Source organism: Melospiza melodia, chromosome 6 (assembly GCF_035770615.1).
Source record: "Melospiza melodia melodia isolate bMelMel2 chromosome 6, bMelMel2.pri, whole genome shotgun sequence".
Taxonomy (NCBI): Eukaryota; Metazoa; Chordata; class Aves; order Passeriformes; family Passerellidae; genus Melospiza; species Melospiza melodia.
Window position 1 is genome coordinate 71,100,907 of NC_086199.1, and position 19,293 is coordinate 71,120,199.

Genomic DNA, 19,293 nt, shown 5'->3' on the forward strand with positions numbered 1-19,293 from the left:
GGATTTAACCTTAAAACACAGAGGTATATAGCAGTGAAGAATATTTGATTCCCATAGATGTACATAACTCATGACATAAACAGGTATTACCTTAACTGCATACAAAACAAGATGTTTTTAAAGAGATCCACTTCCAGAAGCCTGTGTGTGTGGAAGAAATAAGTGTTTGTGCCAACATATTCCTTTTTTACCTGCTTTGAGACTGTCCTGGTTCCTGCCTGGGAGACAAATCAGAGCCTTTGAGTGCTGTGCTTTAGTAGTCTGTAAGAACCAGAACAGAGGTCTGTCAATTATTGCTGCAGGAGAAAAATGGCCTAGAATAAAGCATTACAGAAGCACACAAAAATGTACTACTCATGGGTCTATTTCTGTGTTTAATTTAAGATGCATTTTCCTTACATAAACAAATAACTGTGGTTGAGATGACACTTGCTTGCATGACTACAGCCCCGGTTACTGAATCATAGAATAGTTTGGGTTGAAAGGGACACATAAAGGTCACCTGGTCCAAAATCCTGCAATAAGCAGTCATCTTCAACTAGACCAAGTTGCTTAGAGCCCCATCCAACCTGACTTGGAATGTTTCCAGCGGTGGGGCATCCACCATCTCTCTGCTACAGTGTCTTACCACCCACATAAAAACTTTTTTCCTTATATTAGTGCAAAACCATTGTCCCTTGTCCTATCACAACAAGCCCTGCTAAAATTCTTGCTCCCATCTCATATAAACCCCCTATAAGAATGAAAGGCTGCAATAAGGCCTCCCTAGAGCCTTCTCATCTCTTGGCTTGACTCGACCTGACTCCCTCAGCATGTCCTCATAGGAAAGGTGCTCCAGCTCCCTAATCATCTTTGTGGCCCTCTTCTGGATGTGCTCCAACAGGTCCTTGTCTTTTCTGTGCTGAGGACTCCAGACCAGGATGCAGCACTCCAGGTGGGAGCTGCCCAGAGCAGAGTGGCTATAACTTTGTAAGACAGAGAATGTACAACCTACTGCTCAACAACTGAGTTTGGCAAGAAGACACACAAACTCCCTTTAATTTCTGCTGCACTTCAAATAGAAATTGAAAACCTTATAGGCTAAATTGTCACACAGGATTTTATAATCGAGTTCGCTTTACCATGGGAAACAGCCGCGGGCAAAAAAGAGAAATAAAGGAAAGCTGGGGCGGCTCGGCTGTCAAATGGCCTTCGGTTCAGGAGCTGGAGAACCGCGGGGGCCGGGCCCCCTCTGGCGGACACCTGCAGGGAACGGGAATGGGAGCGCGTAGCGCCTCTTCTGCAGACAGGTGGGACAGAGCCATCTCCCGGCTGGCCCGGCCGCGGCCCCCGCTCCTTGCGGCCTTAGCTCCGTGCGGCCCCGGCTCCGTGCGGCCCCGGCTCCTTGCGGCCCCGGCTCCGTGCGGCCCCAGCTCCGTGCTGCTCCAGCTCCGTGCGGCCCCGGCTCCGGGCGGCCCCGGCTCCGGGCGGCCCCGGCTCCGGGCGGCCCCGGCTCCGTGCGGCCCCAGCTCCGTGCGGACCCAGCTCCGGGCGGCCCCGGCTCCGTGCGGCCCCAGCTCCTTGCGGCCTCAGCTCCGTGCGGACCCAGCTCCGGGCGGCCCCGGCTCCGTGCGGCCCCGGCTCCGGGCGGCCCCAGCTCCGGGCGGCCCCAGCTCCGGGCGGCTCCGTGCGCAGCCGAGGCGCTCTCAGCAGGGAGACTCCGTGTCCTTAGCGGGATCCCCCCGCACTCCTCCATGGACGGGAAGGGTCCCTTGGGCTGCTGCTTGTATTTTCTCTTCCAGAGCTGCACTCCAAATTCCACCCGTCAGTCGGTAGGTTGCACTGTAACATCAAGGCTGAAGTCTCCTGGTCCTGTTTTCCCATTGAGCAGCTCAATAGCAAAGACAATGAAGCCTTTTAGTTGAGTTTGCCCCGATTCCCTTATGCCTACAATACCTGGAATGTCCGGGTGGTCTCTAACACAATTGCTGGACAGGTAAGAAGTTTAGCTTCCAGCTGTCTTTCTAATGTTTTTTACCATTAAAAAACCTAACCGAACAAAAACCCCAACAAGCACACAAATGCCAAAAATGAAAGATTGAGAGAGAACCCCCCATTTTTTCCCTTTAAATTCAGCTTAATTCATATATTAATGAATTTTACTTCCTGGAATAAATCAGTGAGTTTCCTAATTAAATTGTGTGAGTCTTTACAACGTGGGGTTATATATTAAACTGGAAAGAATGCACAAGGCACCTGCAAACCCACGCAGTTAACAGGATGACTCACTTGCACTCCGTGACTCTTTTTGCAAACACTGCAGGACACTTACTCCTGAGGGCAGGCGGATCGACACTGGCAGAAGGATGGGTTGGAGTTTTGCAGTTCGGCTGATTCCTGCTGTTCTGAGCCAGGATCTTACCACAGGTTTCGGACAAAAAGAAACCACCCAGAGTAGCTTGAGAGCAACACTGTCAGCCTGAGAGAATACACTTTCTTGTTTTATTAACACCCAAGAACAGCTAATGCCCTCCGGGCCAGAGCGCCTCAGGCGGGGGCGGGCAAGGGCACCGGACTGCACGTACCACAATGCATCGCGCGGCGATGGTAGCCGAGCCGGCCGGCCACTGGGATCGTGTGGAGCTCTGGGTAGTGTAGTTTATTTGCGAGAGCCACCTGGCGTCTGAAAGCGGGTAGAGAGGAGCAAAGGACTACAACTCCCGTAGGGCCGTGCGTCGCCAGCTCTGCGTTGAGGGGACGGGAGGGTGGTGTCCGCGGCTCCCGGCTTGTGACAGCCCCGCTCGCCGCCGATCCTTGGGCCTGAGGCAGCCGCAGCACCGGGCAGACCATGGAGGTTGGGATAGCGGGGATGCAGCGCCGTGCCTGAGGGCGGGCTGGGGCGCTAGCGCCATGGATAGCCGGTGCTATGGATGCGCGTCCAAGTTCTCTGTCTTCAAGAAAGAGGCAAGTCCGGCTGCGGGGGTCAGGAACGGGCTGGTCCCGCGGATGCCTCCCGCGCCGTGCGAGGGTCTGAGAAGGGAACCGGGAGCTGCTTCGGCCGGCGCCGAGACACGCTTCCCGGCCAGCATCCTGGCGCTGTTGTCCTTGCTTACTGAGCTCTCGTGGTGCCTAATTCTGATATGTCTTCGTTACTGACCAAAAACGCAAAAAGTCATTGAATGCCATCCCTCTAATCCAGGATTCTGTCATGGTCTCACACAACTCACACACACACACTTCGCTAAACTATGGGGTGAAGTGGTGACTCTGCTCCCAGCAGGAGTTATCTGGTTCTTGAGTCTCCAAGGTTCTTGAGTCTCCATATCTTAGCTGGTGAAACAGTTCTTGAGTCTCCGTATCATAGCTGGTGAAACAGTTCTGTCACCCAGCAATCAGCAGTTGCCCGGCGTTATTTTGTGTGTGCTCGGCACGGGCACTGTGCCCGCAAGCGGCAGCGGTGTGGTGGCCGGGTGGTGAAGCCCTTCCTGCCCCTCTCTCCTGTCTCTGCAGTGTGGCTGCAAGAACTGCGGACGCTCCTTCTGCTCGGGCTGCCGGAGCTTCAGCGCTGTTGTTCCCCGCTGTGGAAACACTCAGCAGAAGGTGTGCAAGCAGTGCTATGGGAAACTAACTGGGTAAGATGGCAATGTTTCTTCACCCAAAGACAGTTTGCTGCTTTTTTCCTTCAGTTCGCATTCCATGTGGTGTTGCTGATTTCTGCAGGAAAGCTCTGCCTTCCATATGTGCAGGGATGCTGCCTGTACCCCAGAGTATCAGGACATTTCTGAACTTGTTGTTATATGAGCTGTGCAGTCCTAACATAGGAATCAGGATTTGTGCCTGTCCTCTATGGTCGACAAAGTAGTTTGAAAGCATCAGGTTTAAATCTTCATGGATGGACACTGAATTCCTGTGGACAGCTTAAATAGATGGGCTGAGGTTAAGCCAGCCAGAAATCTATACCACTTTAACAGTTCTGGCAGTCTTCTCAGATGTGAATAGTTGAGTAGCCTGACAATAAGATGTTCAAAATCTTACTAATTCTGTGGGCAAACAATGAGGGATCTCTGCTATGTGTGGCCTGAAGGCATAAAGTTTCGTAGCCTAAAATCTATAAAATTTTTGCTTTTAAAAGAAAACTTTAAAAATTATTTGCAATCGTAACCAGTAGACTTCCTGTTGAAAACAAAACTCAAATTTTGAAAACAAAATTCAGTAGCAGCAGGATTATAGACTTGAGCAAGCAACACAAGAACACAGGTGTACACCAGAATTCCTCTGTCAACAAATTTTTCATTTCTCTTGTTCCTTTTCCTCACTTTCCTCCTATAGCATGGAATTTTCACCAGCAAGGGGGGAATTTTCTGGCTTTGCAGGTGTCTAAAGGAGAAGAGCCTCATTAGTGAAGGTCTTCATCTTCACAGGCTGCTGAAAACAGTGAAGGACAGTATTCAGTCTTTTCAGTTTTGAAATTTTCTGATTTCCTTCAAACTTCAAAGCCATTAAGAAAACAGGGCCACCTGTCTTGACGTTTCCTCTGGGTGTTTTTTCCTCATAATTTTAATATCAGCACTAGGGAGTTACAGCAGAAAAACAATCTTCCCTGGCTGGATAGCAGGTAGATTATAGAATCATAGAATGGTCTGGGTTGGAAGGGACCTTAAAAATCATCTATTTCCAGCTGCTGTGCTGTGGGCAGGGATGCCTTCCACTAGACCAGGTTGCTGAGCCCCATCCCATCTGACCTTGAACACTTCCAGGGATGGGGCATCCACAGCTTCTCTGGGCAACCTGTTCCAGTGTTTCACCACTCTCCAAGTAAAGAAATTTTTTCCTAGTATCTAATCTAAACCTGTGCTCTTTCAGTTTAAAACCATTCCCCCTTGTCCTGTCACTATGGGCTCTTCTGAAAAAGTCCTTCTCCATCTTTCTGGAAGTTTCTGGGAAGACCCCAGAGCTGAATGCAGCACTGCTGGTGGGGTTCCATGAGAGAGGAAGAGATGGGTAGAATCCCCTCCCTTGCCCTGCTGGCCATGCTGCTTTGGATACAGCCCAGGACACAGTTGGCTTTCTGGGCTGTGAGCACACATTGCTGGGTCATGTCCAGCCTCCTGTTCACCAGCACTCCCAGGTCCTTCTCAGCAGGGCTGCTCTTGATCTGTTTGTGCCCCAGCCTGTGTGGATACCAGGAGTTGCCCCAACCCAAGTGCAGCACCTTGCACTTTGTCTCGTTTCACCTCGTGAGATTCCCAAGGCCCCACTTCTTGAGCTTGTCCAGGTGCCTGTGGATGGCATCCTGTCCTGCAGGTAACACACATAGGCTGCAGTTCTGTAAGCTGCATATGTTGTTCTGCTTTCAGAATTGAAGCCTTAGAACTTTGGAAAGTGTTCCAACAATGTTGCATTCAGTCATTACCATATAGGCCTTAGCTGTGATTTCTAAGAACAAATAAAATATGCTAACTTACATAAGAGTCTACTTTAGTCCCTCAGCCTGAGCACAGCAAAGTAGAAGAGTTAGATGTGTTTTAGGTGCAGTGTTCAAGTGTTTTGTAAGATATTATATAATAACTTCTGTAACACTTTGTTTTACTTGTATGTTATATAATTCTGTGTTTGTTGCATGCCCCAGCTCCTTCCAGAGAGTCCTGCTGCATGGAAGCTAATTACCCTGGGAGCCTCACCTAAGTACTCCCTGCCTGCCCTCTGAGCTGGGAGGTGCAGGCTGTGGGAGGCAAGGGTATTTCAGCCCCACCTCTTTGGGTCACTGGTGACCAAATTAAGTCACATTCTGTCCAGATGCAAAACAACTGGACCAAAGGACAGAGATGAAGGCTCCCACTGTCCTGGACAGCTATGTTGTCTTAATCCCTTGCATAAGCTGATTCCTCTCAGTATTAACGAGGTTAAGAAAGGGGCTGTACCAAGAGGTCAAGAAACACCCACTGATTCCTCTTGAGATGAGAGACTAGATGATTGTCATTATTGTCAAGTATTGTCAGTATCTTGAGTTCAGAGAAATCATTTTTGTCTTTCAGAGAAGAATCTCAAAGCAGTTCAGCAAAATGGTCACCACCAGAAAACTACAAAAAGTGAGTTGCACTTGCCAAGCAGTTCTTTCTACTGCAGACAAGCCTTTTAGGGCTTCCTCTTCTCCTGTGGATACCAGGAAAAATGGGACTTGTGGTGTGGTTATTTGCTTGTTCAGAGTTAGATTAAAGATGGACTTTTTGTTTTGCTGTTTAGGCTGTTTGTTTGGAGGGGTGGGGGCTATGCTCTTTTGAATGGACTCCTGAACAGCCACCTGCCTGCAATTATCTGTGGCTGATCAGAGTTGGCTTGGAAACAGGAACCTTGTGGTGAAATGTTCCTTGTCTGCTGGGAAGTGCTGCTGGGAAGTGCTGCTGGGAAGTGCTGCTGTTCTTGTAAGATAAGGTTTGCCTTACTCTTAGGAGTACTTTATTGTGCTGATATTGGAGACAGTAATTTCATTTCTGTTCTGCACTGGCATTCTTCAGATAGCCTGTTGGGTTCACAGAGGATGTTTTCTTATTTCCAGGTTAAAATCCCTGTTCTCATTGACGTGTATTTTTTCCCTCCTTGTCACAGGCGTGTAGCAGCTTTCGAGGCTAAACAAAACCAGCTGAAAGACCAACAGAAGACAGCTGCAAAGCCCCCAGGTCGAGCAGGCTGCAGATACCAGGGACTCTCAAAAGAGGATAGAGCTATTGCAGAGAGACTGGAGAGGCTCAGGGAGGAAAGGAAACCAAGTGAGTTTTAGAGAACACCATAAATACCATGGGTGGGAACACTACTATTTGGGAAGAAATGAACCTGGAGGGAGAGGGAAGTGCTGGGCTCTAAGTGGCTGTGATATTAGGGGGATGGAGGCTTAAAAATAGGACAGAGCATCCAAGGTCTGCTGCCACAATGGCCAACTTCTACCATGATTTCAGATCAATGTTCCAGTTTCATTTTGCTTCTTGGGGTTTCTCTTGAAACTACTACTCAGTTTTGGAGCAGTGTCTTACTCCAAGTAAAATCACTTCCTCATTTTCCATTTTTTGGGGTAAAAACATGTGTCAAACCCACTTGGAGTAGAATGAAATGAAAGTCTTTGGCCAAACTATTTTGAAGAAGGTTTCCTGTGAGTCATTGTCAACAGCAGTTCCAGTCTCTGTGGGACTATATTCTGACCAGCCTTTTCTCACAGAGAAGGAAAAGGATTTTCATCCCAGTCTACAACTGCCAGGTTCTAGGACTGCTTTGAGGTGCTTGCATGAGTTTAAACTATTTTAAATGTTATATATGGTCTCTAAAAGAAAAAGAACACTCTTCAGAGTGGTTACCTGGTTATAGAATCATCGAGTCAAACCGTCCACTGCCAAGTCCACCACTAAACCATATCCCAAAGTGCCACATCTACACATCTTTTGGGTACCTCCAAGGATGGTAACTCAGCCCCTTCCCTGGGCAGCCTTTTCCAGGGCTTGACAACCCTTTCTGTGAATTTTTCCTGATATCCAGTCTAAACCACCCCAGAATAACTTGCAGCCATTGCCTCTCATCCATTATGTGGCAGGGAGGAGTTTCAGTCTGATAAGGCTGGGATTGCATTAGGAGATGTGGGACCAATGGACTGAACTGCCTAAATTACACTAATTTCTCTGCCTGTCCCTAGAATCCCAAGTCAGCTGATTTCCAGATGACATCACCCTAATACTTGTGTTATGGCTAGGAGATAAACTGTGAAGAAGGCAAGGGCTTGGAAGAAAGGGATAGCAGTTGGCATCAGGTAGTCTTGGAGTCACTGCAGTATGACCCTTCATTCACGCCCAGGCTGAGCAAGGTTTTTGCTCAGGTGTTCCGAGTCTGATTCCAGAAAGAAATACAATTTTAAGGAGAAAAAACATGTAGCTTTTCATTTTCAGTAAAAAGAATAATCTCCTCCCTTGTGTTATTGTGAATTGCAGAGTCCATCCCTACTCAGGCTGAGATTGAAGCTAGGCTGGCAGCCCTGAAGGAGGATGGCCGAGGACCTGTTCCATCCACACAGGAGATGGAGGACCGGCTGGCTGTCCTGCAGGGTAGAGATCCTCCTTCCCAAGCTCCCAGACCTGTAAGCTCCCTCAGCTCTTTAGTCAGCAATTTATTCTGAGCTGACACAGTAACTGGTGTCACAACATGCTAACCATTCTTCCTTCTTCAGCCTTTTTGTAGCTTTCTTCAGAAATCTCTGTTTCCTGATTGTGTCATTGCTCCAGAAGCAAATCACCAGCCTTTACTCGTTCACTGCTTTAATTTGAATGCAGCATGTTCCTTTATGCCAGATGTAGTTTGTGTGTATCTTTTTAATAATAGATGTTAGGGTTTTTTATTCTCAATTCATTTATATACATAAGTGGTCGCAGTTTTTCAGAGCTGTTTGTGTTGGAGGCTTATCAGCTCTACCTTCTAATTACATCTTCTAGTTGTTACTGCACACCAGCTGGGCAGAAACCTGTTAATTTTAACAGAAATGGAAGCCTAGCATGATTTGTCTGAGTTTTCAGAGGAACCGGTTGGATATATGCTCTGAAAGCCTATAGGAATGATCTTGTCCCCCAAGATACCATTTCCTTATGGTTCTTTCAGCTGCATGCCATCATAGGTCTCTGTGGGGCTTGCTGGCTGGCACTGTTGTGAATGGTGCTTTGTTTACACTGTAGGTAGTGGCAGAGCTGGAGTTGGGACCCAGCAACACATATTTCTATACACTCAGCACCCCTTTGCCTTCTTTGGGTGACTGCTCTTAGAGCTGTGTGCATTCAGCACCTCTGAAAATGAAGCCCTTACAAATCTTACACCACATAACTGTAAACTGAGATTCTCAATGTTAGTGGAGGTGTCTTTGTATAGCTCCCTTCTAGGGTGATCTTGATTGCCAAATTTGATTGAGTATGCCACTTTCCTCTCATTTGCCTTTTCCCACACTCCCCTGGTTCCTTAGGTGCACCAAGCCCCGGATACCCGAAGTCTGGTCCAGCAGACAGATGACCTGTTAACTCAACTGTCTGAGGAAGTTGCCATTGATGAGCATTACAGACCAAGAGCTCAGCCTCAAGGTATCTGTTTTGGCTTCTAAAGATCTGTTTACATCTAATAATGTATGTGCTATGCTAAGAAAGGAGTTTGTCCCTCTCTATGTAACTTAACAGGTGAGCTGAATGTCCAGTTTGTCCATATCTTCCCCTTATAATCCCTTGCACTGACCAAGAGTGGCTCCTCACTGGGTCTTGGTGTCTTTGCTTGGAGATAGTTCCTTCTTGTCAGGGTTGTATTATTCAGATGCTCTGTTTCTCTAGAGTGACTCCTCTCTGGGGAGGAGCTGTTGCTACTGCTAATGCACCTGTGCACTGTTACAAAACATCAGAATCCAGCATACCATTATCTTTCTGGCTACATTGCCTTCTCTGTAATCTCACTGTAAGCCACAGATTAGCTCATTTTCTTCTCTTCATGTACAATGAAGATCCTGCTGGCATGCCTTTTCCTCTCATTATCCAGTTTTAGGGAGAGCAGCAAGCTGCTCTCATAGCATTATTTGTCATGTTTTCTGTGCCCAAGGAACATGGCTGCTGAGTCACCAGTGTGTTCTGTGTGTCTGTCTGCAGCTGCTAGTAGCCAGAGTTTGAATGATCTCAATCGGGGAAGTGAAGATTGTGTTTGCCTTGCAAATCTGGACCCAAAACAGCTAGAGGAAGAGAAGAATAAACTTCTAGCAGAAGCTGCTGCTGAGCTGCAGGAAGAGAACACTAGGCAGGAAAAGATCCTACAGGTTGCCAAGAGACTGGCAGCACTCAAAGGCGAGGACCCAGAGAAAGGTTGGTAGCAGATGAGAATACAGTGCCAAGAGAGGAATGGAGTTGCTGTGACAGAGTAAATTTTTTGTTAGTGTTTATCCATTTAATTCTTCTATTCTGCAAGAAACAGACTGAGATTTGGTTCTATCTGCAAAGTTGTACAGGTTGGTTTGTCATGAAATCATTACAAAAGATCTAACTTGAAGGTAAGGGCTGGCACTGTAAGGTCAGACTGCATTGTCTTGCACCCTTCTTTGGGATAATTCTAGCATGCTCTGGTGAGGTTAGCAAAACTTTTTTAAAAGCAAAACTCTGGTTTTGGTGGGGATCTTTTCCATCTCTCTTCCAAGTATTGAAAATAAACAGTAATGTCCTTTATGAGGAACCTGCACCTTAAAAGGTCAGAGCCAGAATGCCACAGCCAGCTCACACCACAAAGAATTGTCTCTGGTACATTAGTGTGCACAAGGCTTGAGGCAGGTGTGAGTTACAGTCTCACATTTCTTACTCCTACAGTTACACTGGAAACCTATAGGCTCCCTGACAGTGATGAGGAAGTGGCTGAGGAGGAGGCCATTCGCCGAGTGCTGAAACAGGTCAGAAGTGGCAGCTGTGGCCTTGTTTTTCTTCCTCTTGGTTTTGTATTGTGTGTGTGATACCTGGTGAGTGGACAAAGGTTGTGTTTCTGTTCCTGAGAAGTTTTCTTCCTTACTTTCCTAGTGCTTTTCCAATACTAGCTCCCATGGCCCATTCAGCTATTTGACAGGCAGTTGAAAACAATACTTCTAGTCTGTCACACTGTCTTTCTCATTCATGCTTAGTGTCTCTTGTGGTCTGTATGTCTCCTGCATAAACACACTTTGCTGGTATTTCCTCTCTTCTTGTTCTGTTTTCCTCCAGCCCCTTAGAACATGGATGATGAGATGTGTGCTGTGTAGCTCAGCTTACACCTACATTTCTCCCCAAAATGTATATGAATTGTCTGGCAGGCAGACCTGAGCTCAAGTTTGTCTGATATGTCACATGTGTTTGATTAGCATGATGCTGAGGACCTGCTAGCTGCACTGCAAAGCAGAGTGTGTGAGCTGCAGGCTCCTGCTGCTGCAGACTGTCCACAATGCACACACAGTGTTCCAAGTGCAGAGTGAGCTTACATCTGGCTGGGTAACACCAGCTGCATTCAGACTTGTCATCTCCTGTTACTGCATGAGAGTACTGAGTGCAGGAGGTTTAGGGCCTGGAATGAGGCTCCTAGCTGTGTTTGAAACAGGAGACTTCTTGCTTTGTGTTGTTACCAGCTCACAGAGGAAGCAGCCCTTGATGAAGCAAGTGGATTCAACATTCCCCCAGATCAGACCACCCAACCAGGATCCTCACAACAGAACCTGTGTAAGCAAGCAAAGCAAAAGGTCAGTGGAATGGTCAGGATCTCTTGAACTGCGTCTGGAATGTTCCAGGGTGTCAGGAGAGTACAGTTCTGCAGCAGAAGTTTGTTGTATCCTAGGCTTGATGCAGAAAAAAAAAATAAATAACCAGTTTCTTCAGAGCTAACAAGCCAAGCAGCTTCTGCAAGGCTGACCTGCTCTGAACTCAACTGTGAATCATCTTTGTAATTATAAAATGAATTGTTCCCTGGAATACAATTCGTTTCAAGCTGGCTTTGAGTTGAATGTTACAGAGTTGTGTAAACCAGGAGAAGTTGGTAGACACCTCACAATATGGATATTAGAGAATTATACATATATATGCATAATAAGATCAACAGGGCCATGTACCATACATGTACCATACAATCTGAACCAGAGTAAATGGGAGGTTTCCCAGTGCTTTCAGCATGTGCAGAATGGAGCCTCTAGATAGTATTCCACTGTTCATGTTCTCATATAATGTCAGAGGAAGGAATTAGTAGCAGGATACTCTATGCTTAGAGTGGATTCTGGCCTACTGTGGAAATATATACATAATCTCTAATGTATATCACAAGAATTAAATGCACCTGTGACTCACAAGCACCTGTCAGGCCTGCTCCCAGTGGAAGAAATTATATAATTGTAAACATTATCAAAAACATCCATCTCAGGTATGACTCCTTGCATTTCTGGGATTACTGATGCAAAAGATAGTGTTAGGAAAAGACTGTGTCAGGAAGCTGCCTTTACCAGTGTCCAGGCACAATGCCTCAGTGTGTTTTCAGCTGCACAAGAGTTCTCTGTACGGGAGAAGGAGGCCATAGTTGGCTGTATGGATATATTTAGATTATGATTTCAGAAGACCTTTTTGTCCCATCCTCAGGTATGAATGCACAGTAGGGGCCTTTTGGCAAAGCACTTCCTTTGTTCCACAGTTTTCTTCCCACAACAGGGAGAAAACAATGCCCCCACCGCCACATTCCTTTCCCTTCCCACATAGCCCCTTTCAGCAAAGCTGTTTGATCTCTTGCTTTTGCAGCAGGAATTGTCACATGGTATTGTCATGGTGCCTGCCAGAATATCTGAGCTTTATGCCCTTAGCACACACAATGTGGGTGTACATCACTGTAGACACTAAATGAGGCTGAATAGCTGTTTACATTCCAAGCAACATAGATTTTAACCCAAATTCTAGAAAGTACCTTGGGTTTTTATTTAATAACAATTTAGGTGCAAATGGAGCCTGTCCCTGCACTCTGGGCAAGTTCATTTCACAGACTTAGGATCAACAGAGAGGAAACTGTTGGCTATGGGACAGGTCACTGTGGCCATCATGTATTACAGTTAAGCTGCTTTATTGCCCCTGCTGGGGTTTAAACTCTCTGTCTCTTGTTTTCTATGTGAATTAGAGCCACACTCCAGCCACCACAGCTCTTGCAAGGGCAGATGATAGTGATGAGGATGAGTTACCCTGGTGCTGCATCTGCAACGAAGATGCCACTTTGCGCTGCCATGGCTGTGACGGGGACCTCTACTGTCAGCGCTGTTTTTGGTGAGTCATCCTGTTCCTGTGGGTCTGAGAGGTGGTCAGAGGGAAGCTTGGCCCCCTTTGGATGTTCTTGTCATGAGGCAGAAAAGCAGGCAGTAGGAGGCAAGATCTGAGGAATCCAGATCTGAGCTGAATACTAGTTGTTAGAGAAATACTTTGTGAGATCAGTAGTTGTCCCAGGCTTCAGGAACTAAACTGTTCCTAGGCAGAAATGCTTGAGTGAATGTTTGGGCACATTGTCTGAATGTCCTCTGGAGCAGCTGATAATGCTGCATTACGTGGGATGGGATAAATGAGACCATTGTTCAGTGACTCCTATGGCTTGTTAATGCCATTGATGGATGACCTAGGCTGGATTCCCTTAAAGGGGGAGATCAGATAGTATTAATTCCTGAGGGTTTTCTTAGGTTGAGACTTTGCAATCCTAAGCCATATTAAAAAATTCTTTGTTGAAATATGTATGTGTGAGCCTTTTTACACCAGTCAGGCTGGTGAAAGACTTGCAGCAGCTGTTGTCTTTGTTCTTAAACACACATGGCTAGATTTTTGACAAAATTTTCAGATTTGTAGGGTTAATTCATTTAAATACAAAGTTATTCCTGACAAGTTGTGTGACTTCTTTTTTTCATACCTTAGAAGTATTGGATAGCTGGCTGGGTTCTCAGATTAGTGCTGGATGACATTAAGACAGGAGGTTGCTAAAAATGTGGTTGGGATAATAAGGTATGCTTTTTGTGCATATTCTCTCATTTCCTACAAACGTATTTGTAGGGAAATGGAAATGCAGTGGGGGAAATCCATATGAAAACGTTCAGAAAACATATGACTGGCAATGTTAGATTGTTAAAAACAAAGCATATGAACAAAATTATCTGACAGCAAACATCAGTAAAAGCAGATTTAACAGTCTGGCAGGTGAGTTTATCATCCACACACTGTGGATGCAGGACTGCAGTGTATTGGCAGCTGTCTTAAGCATGCCTGCTCCTGAGCTGGCTTAACACAGCTGCCTATACACTGCATTCTTTTCAGCTATTTTCCAGAGTTTTCTGGAGGAGACTCATTTTGTCTGTTGTCACAGTTGCTAATGTCCCTGGAATCACAGACACAGTGCTGAAAATGAACCATGAGTTACATTAATCTCTTCAAGAGGGAAAGAAACAGAAGGACCTGTTGTCATTTTCAAATCCAGCTGACAAGGATGAGTAGACCTTCCTATAAAGCATCGCAGAAATTTCTGTTGCAAGCAAATATCTTAAGTAGTTAGTCCACATGGCTGCCAGTCAGGTCCTCACAGCCCGGGGCTCCTGGGAGATATCTTGTGCAGTGGCTAAGGGTGGGTTCCTGGCCTGGGTATTTGCTTCTGACTGCAATTTGTACTTGCTTCTTAGGGAAGGCCATGAGGAGTTTGACCTGAAGGACCACCAGACCTCCCGCTATCATCTTCCTTGCAAACATAAGTGACCATACTTATGGGCAGAAGAGGAGCTGGAGAATGGGAAAACAGAGAAGCTAGCCAGATGGGAAGAATCTAAGTGGATTTGCAGCCAAAACGGGTGATGTTTTGGACAGTTACAGGGTGTGCTGTAATTTGAGAGAGGCTTGCAGGGCGTGTGACTTGGTCTTCACAAATACACCTGAGAAGTGCAGGGTTTGCTGTGCATGCTTGGGGATAAATGAGGACTTGATATGAGGAGGTGGATACAAGTCCATAAATACAGATGGTAAAACAATGTGGGTAGCAGGAAAGATGTGTGTTTAAGGCAGTACTGACTGGCTGATAAATAACTTCCTGCTTTTACTAACAGCTTATACACTGGTTCAACAGGCAGCAAAGCACGTTGCACTGAGAAAAATGTCTGCATTGTGATCACATGTGTGATGGGAACTTGCAAAGCATAATAAAAAATATTTACAGAAGCCTGTGGTTAAAGTCTCTCCTGAAAATGCCTGATAGCCCTTAACAAAGTGTTGGTTTCTTACAATGGTACGTTAGTCCTAGTGTCAAGCAGCTTAGGGAAAGAAATGAAGAATAGTGAAGTCATCAAAAATGTTTCTGTGGTGTGTCTGGAAAAGATGCAGGGCAGTGTTGCTCACTGACATGAAAGGAAGGATCCTTTGAACAGGTAATCTGCTACTGATACAGTGTTGTGGCCTGCAGTGGCTATGCCACTGTGCATGTGCTGTAAGAGCAACATGTTAATCTGAAATAGTTGTGTATAAGTCTGAAAGCGGGATTTGACTTTGTTTATTATTTGGTCACCTGGTAAGATAAAAATGTTACCTGTGTGATGCTCTTCATCTGGTTAGGAGAGAAGCTCAGTTGCATATGTCCATATCTCTCCTGGGAGACAATCCAGATGCAAGTGGAACTTGCCAGTGCCCAGAACACCCAGAATTGCTTCAAATACCCAAGTAAATTGGCTGTAAACATGCTCTATTATTCGGTCAGGATGAGCTCTTTCCAAATAATGTGACTTCTGAGAGAGCTCTCTAAGGCTGACAAATTCCGATTGCAAGAAAATAAAGGATTTGCCCTTGACAGGGAATTTCCAATGAATCTTGCCTGTCTGGTTTGACATTGCCACTCCCAGCAGTCTGCCTTGCCCCCGTGCTTAAGGTCAGTGCCTCCGAGGTGAAGTGATGAAACAGTGTTTACCTGCACCTCTGGTCAGAGGACAGCAAATGAATTAAACCACTGTTGAAGATGGGTTTCTGCTAATGTGTTGCTCTTGATCAGACTCTTCAACAAAAACCTGATTCAAACAATGTAGAATAGTAATACTTTAGATCAACACACTAAAAATGGCAAGTGTATCCAGCAGTGCCTTCTCTTAGGAAGGGGTGGCAAATCCAACTTCTGTGGAGGACCTTCTTTCTCCTGGCAGCCCTTGCTTCACCATTGCCTGTCTCATTGGGACAGGTAGATGGGAAAATTACTTGAGTTGTTCTGATGCAAGAGCTTGCAATTAACCCTGTGACACACAAAATTTAAGTAAGTTATTTAAGTAAGCCCTGAGGAGCTTGCAGTCTTAAAAATCAAAACAAAATGCTGTTCTTTTTTTATGTTATCATGATACTTTTTCATTGCTATTTGACATGGATAATTAGTCTGATAGTAAGACAACCCAGTTCTATCTGAGGTTAAAGCCTTCATGTTTTATGCATACAGGGGAAGGTACAACTATCTGTTTTTATTTCTCTCCTAAATTGATCCACTGCTTTGGGCTTCAGCCAGTGTCTTCCGCAAGCAGTTAGTAGTAATTTTGTTTCTTGATTTACAGCTGCTGGTTTTTTCAATATCTCAGTATGAGCTGGTATGATACTTGCAACATTTTGAATGCTTCATCAGCCACGACAAAACTTTGAGCTCCCTTGCAGTTAGGCAGCCTCTGTCTTGTAAGCCCTGCCCTCTTCACATCAGTAGTAATGGAGCAGGTTGCAGCCGGAAGCAGTTTATTTAGATTCCCAAATTGGTTTCTGTGGGGCCATCCCAAGGAATCTAGACATGCACCCAACCCATTACCTGAAATAGAACTTAGTCATACATGGAAGACTCTCTTCAAGTCATACAGACACAAGCTACTATTTTCCCTGCACCACTAATGGACATTTTTGTGGCTGCTGCACTTTCTGCATGTAATGGGGCATTTTAGTAGGAGCCCAATCACTTTCCCCTGAAAAGCTGTTCCCACTGTAGCTGTTGCCTCAGTGAACTCCATGTAGGAGGGGCAGAGGGGTATCCAGATGGGCTGTCTGCAGGAAGCACACCTAGTTGAATCTGTGTTGTGAAAGAGGAATGCTGCATGACCTTTAAGTGGGCAGTGCACTGTTAGCTGTGTTAGTTACTCGCTATCCTTGTCTTTGAAAAGGTGCTGGTAAACAAAGACACTGGTAATCAGTCAATTCCTGACAGGCCAGACCAACTTCAGTCATAGCTGTTCAAGCACAGAAGACAGCTTGGCATCTTCCAGAAAGAGATTCAACTTGTTTGCTCTTGTCTTTGTAGCAAGTCATGAGGGATTTTCTTTCCCTCTCATAATGTTTTGTATGTGAGTTATCAAATGTGGGCTCCACTCCAACAAGAATTCAAATTAGAAAACCTCATGAACTTTCATACATTGGATTATCTTTGTATAATCAAGAGGGCAAAGTTCCTTTCAAGCAACATTCTTAGACAGAATCTACATACTTATGCTAGTGGTGGTGCTGAGAAACAACAAAGTTTACTGGAAGATGTTTGTAACGAAAATTTTTCAAGCATTGATTTTAATCTATCCTTGTGGTCTAGTGTGAGAACAGCTAAAACATCAACCAAACCAAATGCGATTTACTACTGTTTAAGAATGAAACAAAAAAGAAGTTACTCTGATTGCATTACATTGCTTTTTCTTTTGCACCAGTGAGCTGATAAACCATCTAGCACTGGCCACATATTGCCTTGGTCCCCTAATCTCAGTGTGCTCAGCTGAAGTGCTCTCAGGTATCATTATGTATCAGAATTCCTTATGTATCAGAAGCAACTGCACATGATAGGGCCTATAGCTTACTCTTTTCCTGTTACTTGCAGAATAAGCATAAAGACAACTTTGGTCAAGCAGAGTTTTCAGAACCTGCTTTGGTTTTGATTTTAACAATGTCTACCTTAAAGCACAGACAAAAATTCCTTTTGCCTCACTCCATATTAAGGAAATACAGAACAGTTCCTGGGGGAAGAAACTGTTTCTCTTGAGCCAGAGGAGAGGCATGTCATGTTTTTGTGCTGTTGCAACTCAGCAGAATAAAACAAAAACTCTTAGTGGGGTATGTAAGTAATCTGATCTCCTATACTGCTGTGCAGTAGCTAATTGCATCTCTAGTTTAGGACATTCTCCTCATGTCCTGTCCATCTAGCTCTTCCACCTGAACTTCTGTTTGATCCTAGTCTTTTTTTTACCAGTGCTCAGAGCTTTTTGTCGATATGCTGCTCTCATTTCTCCAGGGGTGTGTTACATGAGTAGCAGGTGTCATCCATAAGCCAGATCTGCACCCATTCCAGGTCTGGATTTTTGTTGTTATTTTACTGATTAAGTTGAGATTTCATGAGGGTAGGCATGTCCCACTGGCCCCTTATTAAGCCCAAATTGGCATGTTCCCAGAGCCATCAAAGACATATATTGGACCTTATAAAGAAAGACCATTTTCCAGCCTAGTGGGTGAGGCTTAGAACATCTTGGAGCAGCCTTAGAACAAAACATGAGGTCCATGGCTTGCCAACTTCCAATCAGATACAAGAAAAGCATGTGAAAGGAAGCAGGCCCTTATATCACAGTTGGTACTGCAGCTTGGATTTTGTCTTCTTAGAGGACACAACCTACTATTTGTTCAATGACAGCTGGAAAATAGGAGGGAAGAACAAGATAATAGTCATCACACTGCTACTGATAAAGATGGAAAGACTACTGGGTTTAAGATATTACTGGTCCAGCCCAAGAGTCCTTGTTTGTCTTTGTTAGCTAACCTGCATGCCCCTCTGGTTCCATAGTTGGTCCCTTCTGCCTGACTCACCAAACAGACAAAAGATTACTCAAAAGCTGGCCTTGAATGTTGTGCTCTTTAGGAGCTCCCCTGGATGTGACTCATCTCTTATGTTTGCGTGGCCAGGTATCAACATAGGGACAGGGCATAATGTGAGAGCACTCTGCCTCAGCAATCAGCTTCCATTTGCTGTCTTATTTCCTAGTCCATGTGTCAAGTTACTGACTTGCTGAGAGGCTGGATGTAGTTTCCTCTGTATTTTTCCAGGCAAATACTAGTTGTAGCCAGAAGAGTTTGTGCAGCAAAGTACTGTGTCCTACTTCCCTGCTCATTTGTGCGACCTACCTGTCTGCAAAAGACTCCCTCTGAGATGCTCCCTGAAGGGAAGTTGGGAGCAGGTATTTTTTACTTCAGTTTTTCTTTAGAATCGAAAGAGAGAGCAAAATCAAGCAGTGCATGGCTGGTTTTCTGTTTTAATATAAAATAGGTATTTTTCCAACATCTTTTTGAACTAGGAGAAAAATCATTCCCAGACCTTGTTCCTTTAGAAAAGGCTTCTAAGTCTTAAATTCCACAAAATGGAAAAAAAAATAGCCATTAGCTGTAGCAGTTGCTTCACAAGCTTCCCCTTAAGTAGACCAGGCGCACTGAAATTATCATATATATTTTCTGTCCAATCTTCATAAATAACAGAGGCTTAGTAAGACTTACAAAGTATGTGCAATGCTGTAGAGTCAGGCACAACAGTAACAGGCAGGAGATCACAGTTGGGTTTAAGCCAGACTAAAATGAGGTGCAGCTTAACAGTGCCTGATTTTCCATGTTGATGAATGAGCGATAACCAATGCCTTGTTTGCCTTGCAGTGGACGAAAAAAAGAAGTCTTGATGAACTCCTGAGAATTGTATTCAGTGCTCCTTGGCCAGCATGGAAATTCCTAGAAGAATCTAAAGGAGGGATATCTTGTCCTGTTCCTCAGGTTAACACACTCTTTAAGAATC

At 45.3% G+C, this 19,293-nt stretch overlaps 2 protein-coding genes across 4 annotated transcripts in view; one reads left to right on the plus strand and one right to left on the minus strand.

Annotated features, from left to right (window-relative positions):
- Positions 1-2,447, minus strand: part of LOC134419574 (transmembrane protein 263-like) — a 229,775-nt gene extending 227,328 nt beyond the window's left edge. The window contains exons 1-2 of one of the 3 annotated variants that reach the window (XM_063159026.1): positions 2,312-2,447; positions 192-261 (exon numbers count right to left, since the gene is read on the minus strand). The gene's annotated coding sequence lies outside the window, so the exon portion shown is untranslated. Of the gene's footprint in view, positions 1-191; positions 1,331-2,311 lie in introns of those variants that run through there. The other 2 variants (XM_063159027.1, XM_063159025.1) reach the window with 2 other exon arrangements.
- Positions 2,448-2,762: 315 nt separating this feature from the next.
- ZFYVE19 (zinc finger FYVE-type containing 19) lies at positions 2,763-14,696 on the plus strand. The gene is made up of 11 exons (XM_063159029.1): positions 2,763-2,943; positions 3,490-3,611; positions 6,015-6,068; positions 6,586-6,746; positions 7,950-8,095; positions 8,966-9,080; positions 9,630-9,839; positions 10,335-10,414; positions 11,117-11,227; positions 12,637-12,779; positions 14,168-14,696. The coding sequence occupies exons 1-11, from the start codon at positions 2,890-2,892 to the stop codon at positions 14,238-14,240; spliced, it is 1,269 nt and encodes a 422-aa protein (XP_063015099.1). The 5' UTR covers positions 2,763-2,889; the 3' UTR covers positions 14,241-14,696.
- The last annotated feature ends 4,597 nt before the right edge of the window (positions 14,697-19,293 follow it).

Excerpts from the sequence above, each read along its gene's own strand:
- ZFYVE19 (XM_063159029.1), top strand. The coding sequence starts at position 2,890 with ATGGATAGCCGGTGCTATGGATGCGCGTCCAAGTTCTCTGTCTTCAAG. Across the intron at positions 2,944-3,489 it reads TCTCTGTCTTCAAGAAAGAG|TGTGGCTGCAAGAACTGCGG; the intron begins GCAAGTCCGGCT and ends CTGTCTCTGCAG. Across the intron at positions 9,840-10,334 it reads AGGCGAGGACCCAGAGAAAG|TTACACTGGAAACCTATAGG; the intron begins GTTGGTAGCAGA and ends TTACTCCTACAG.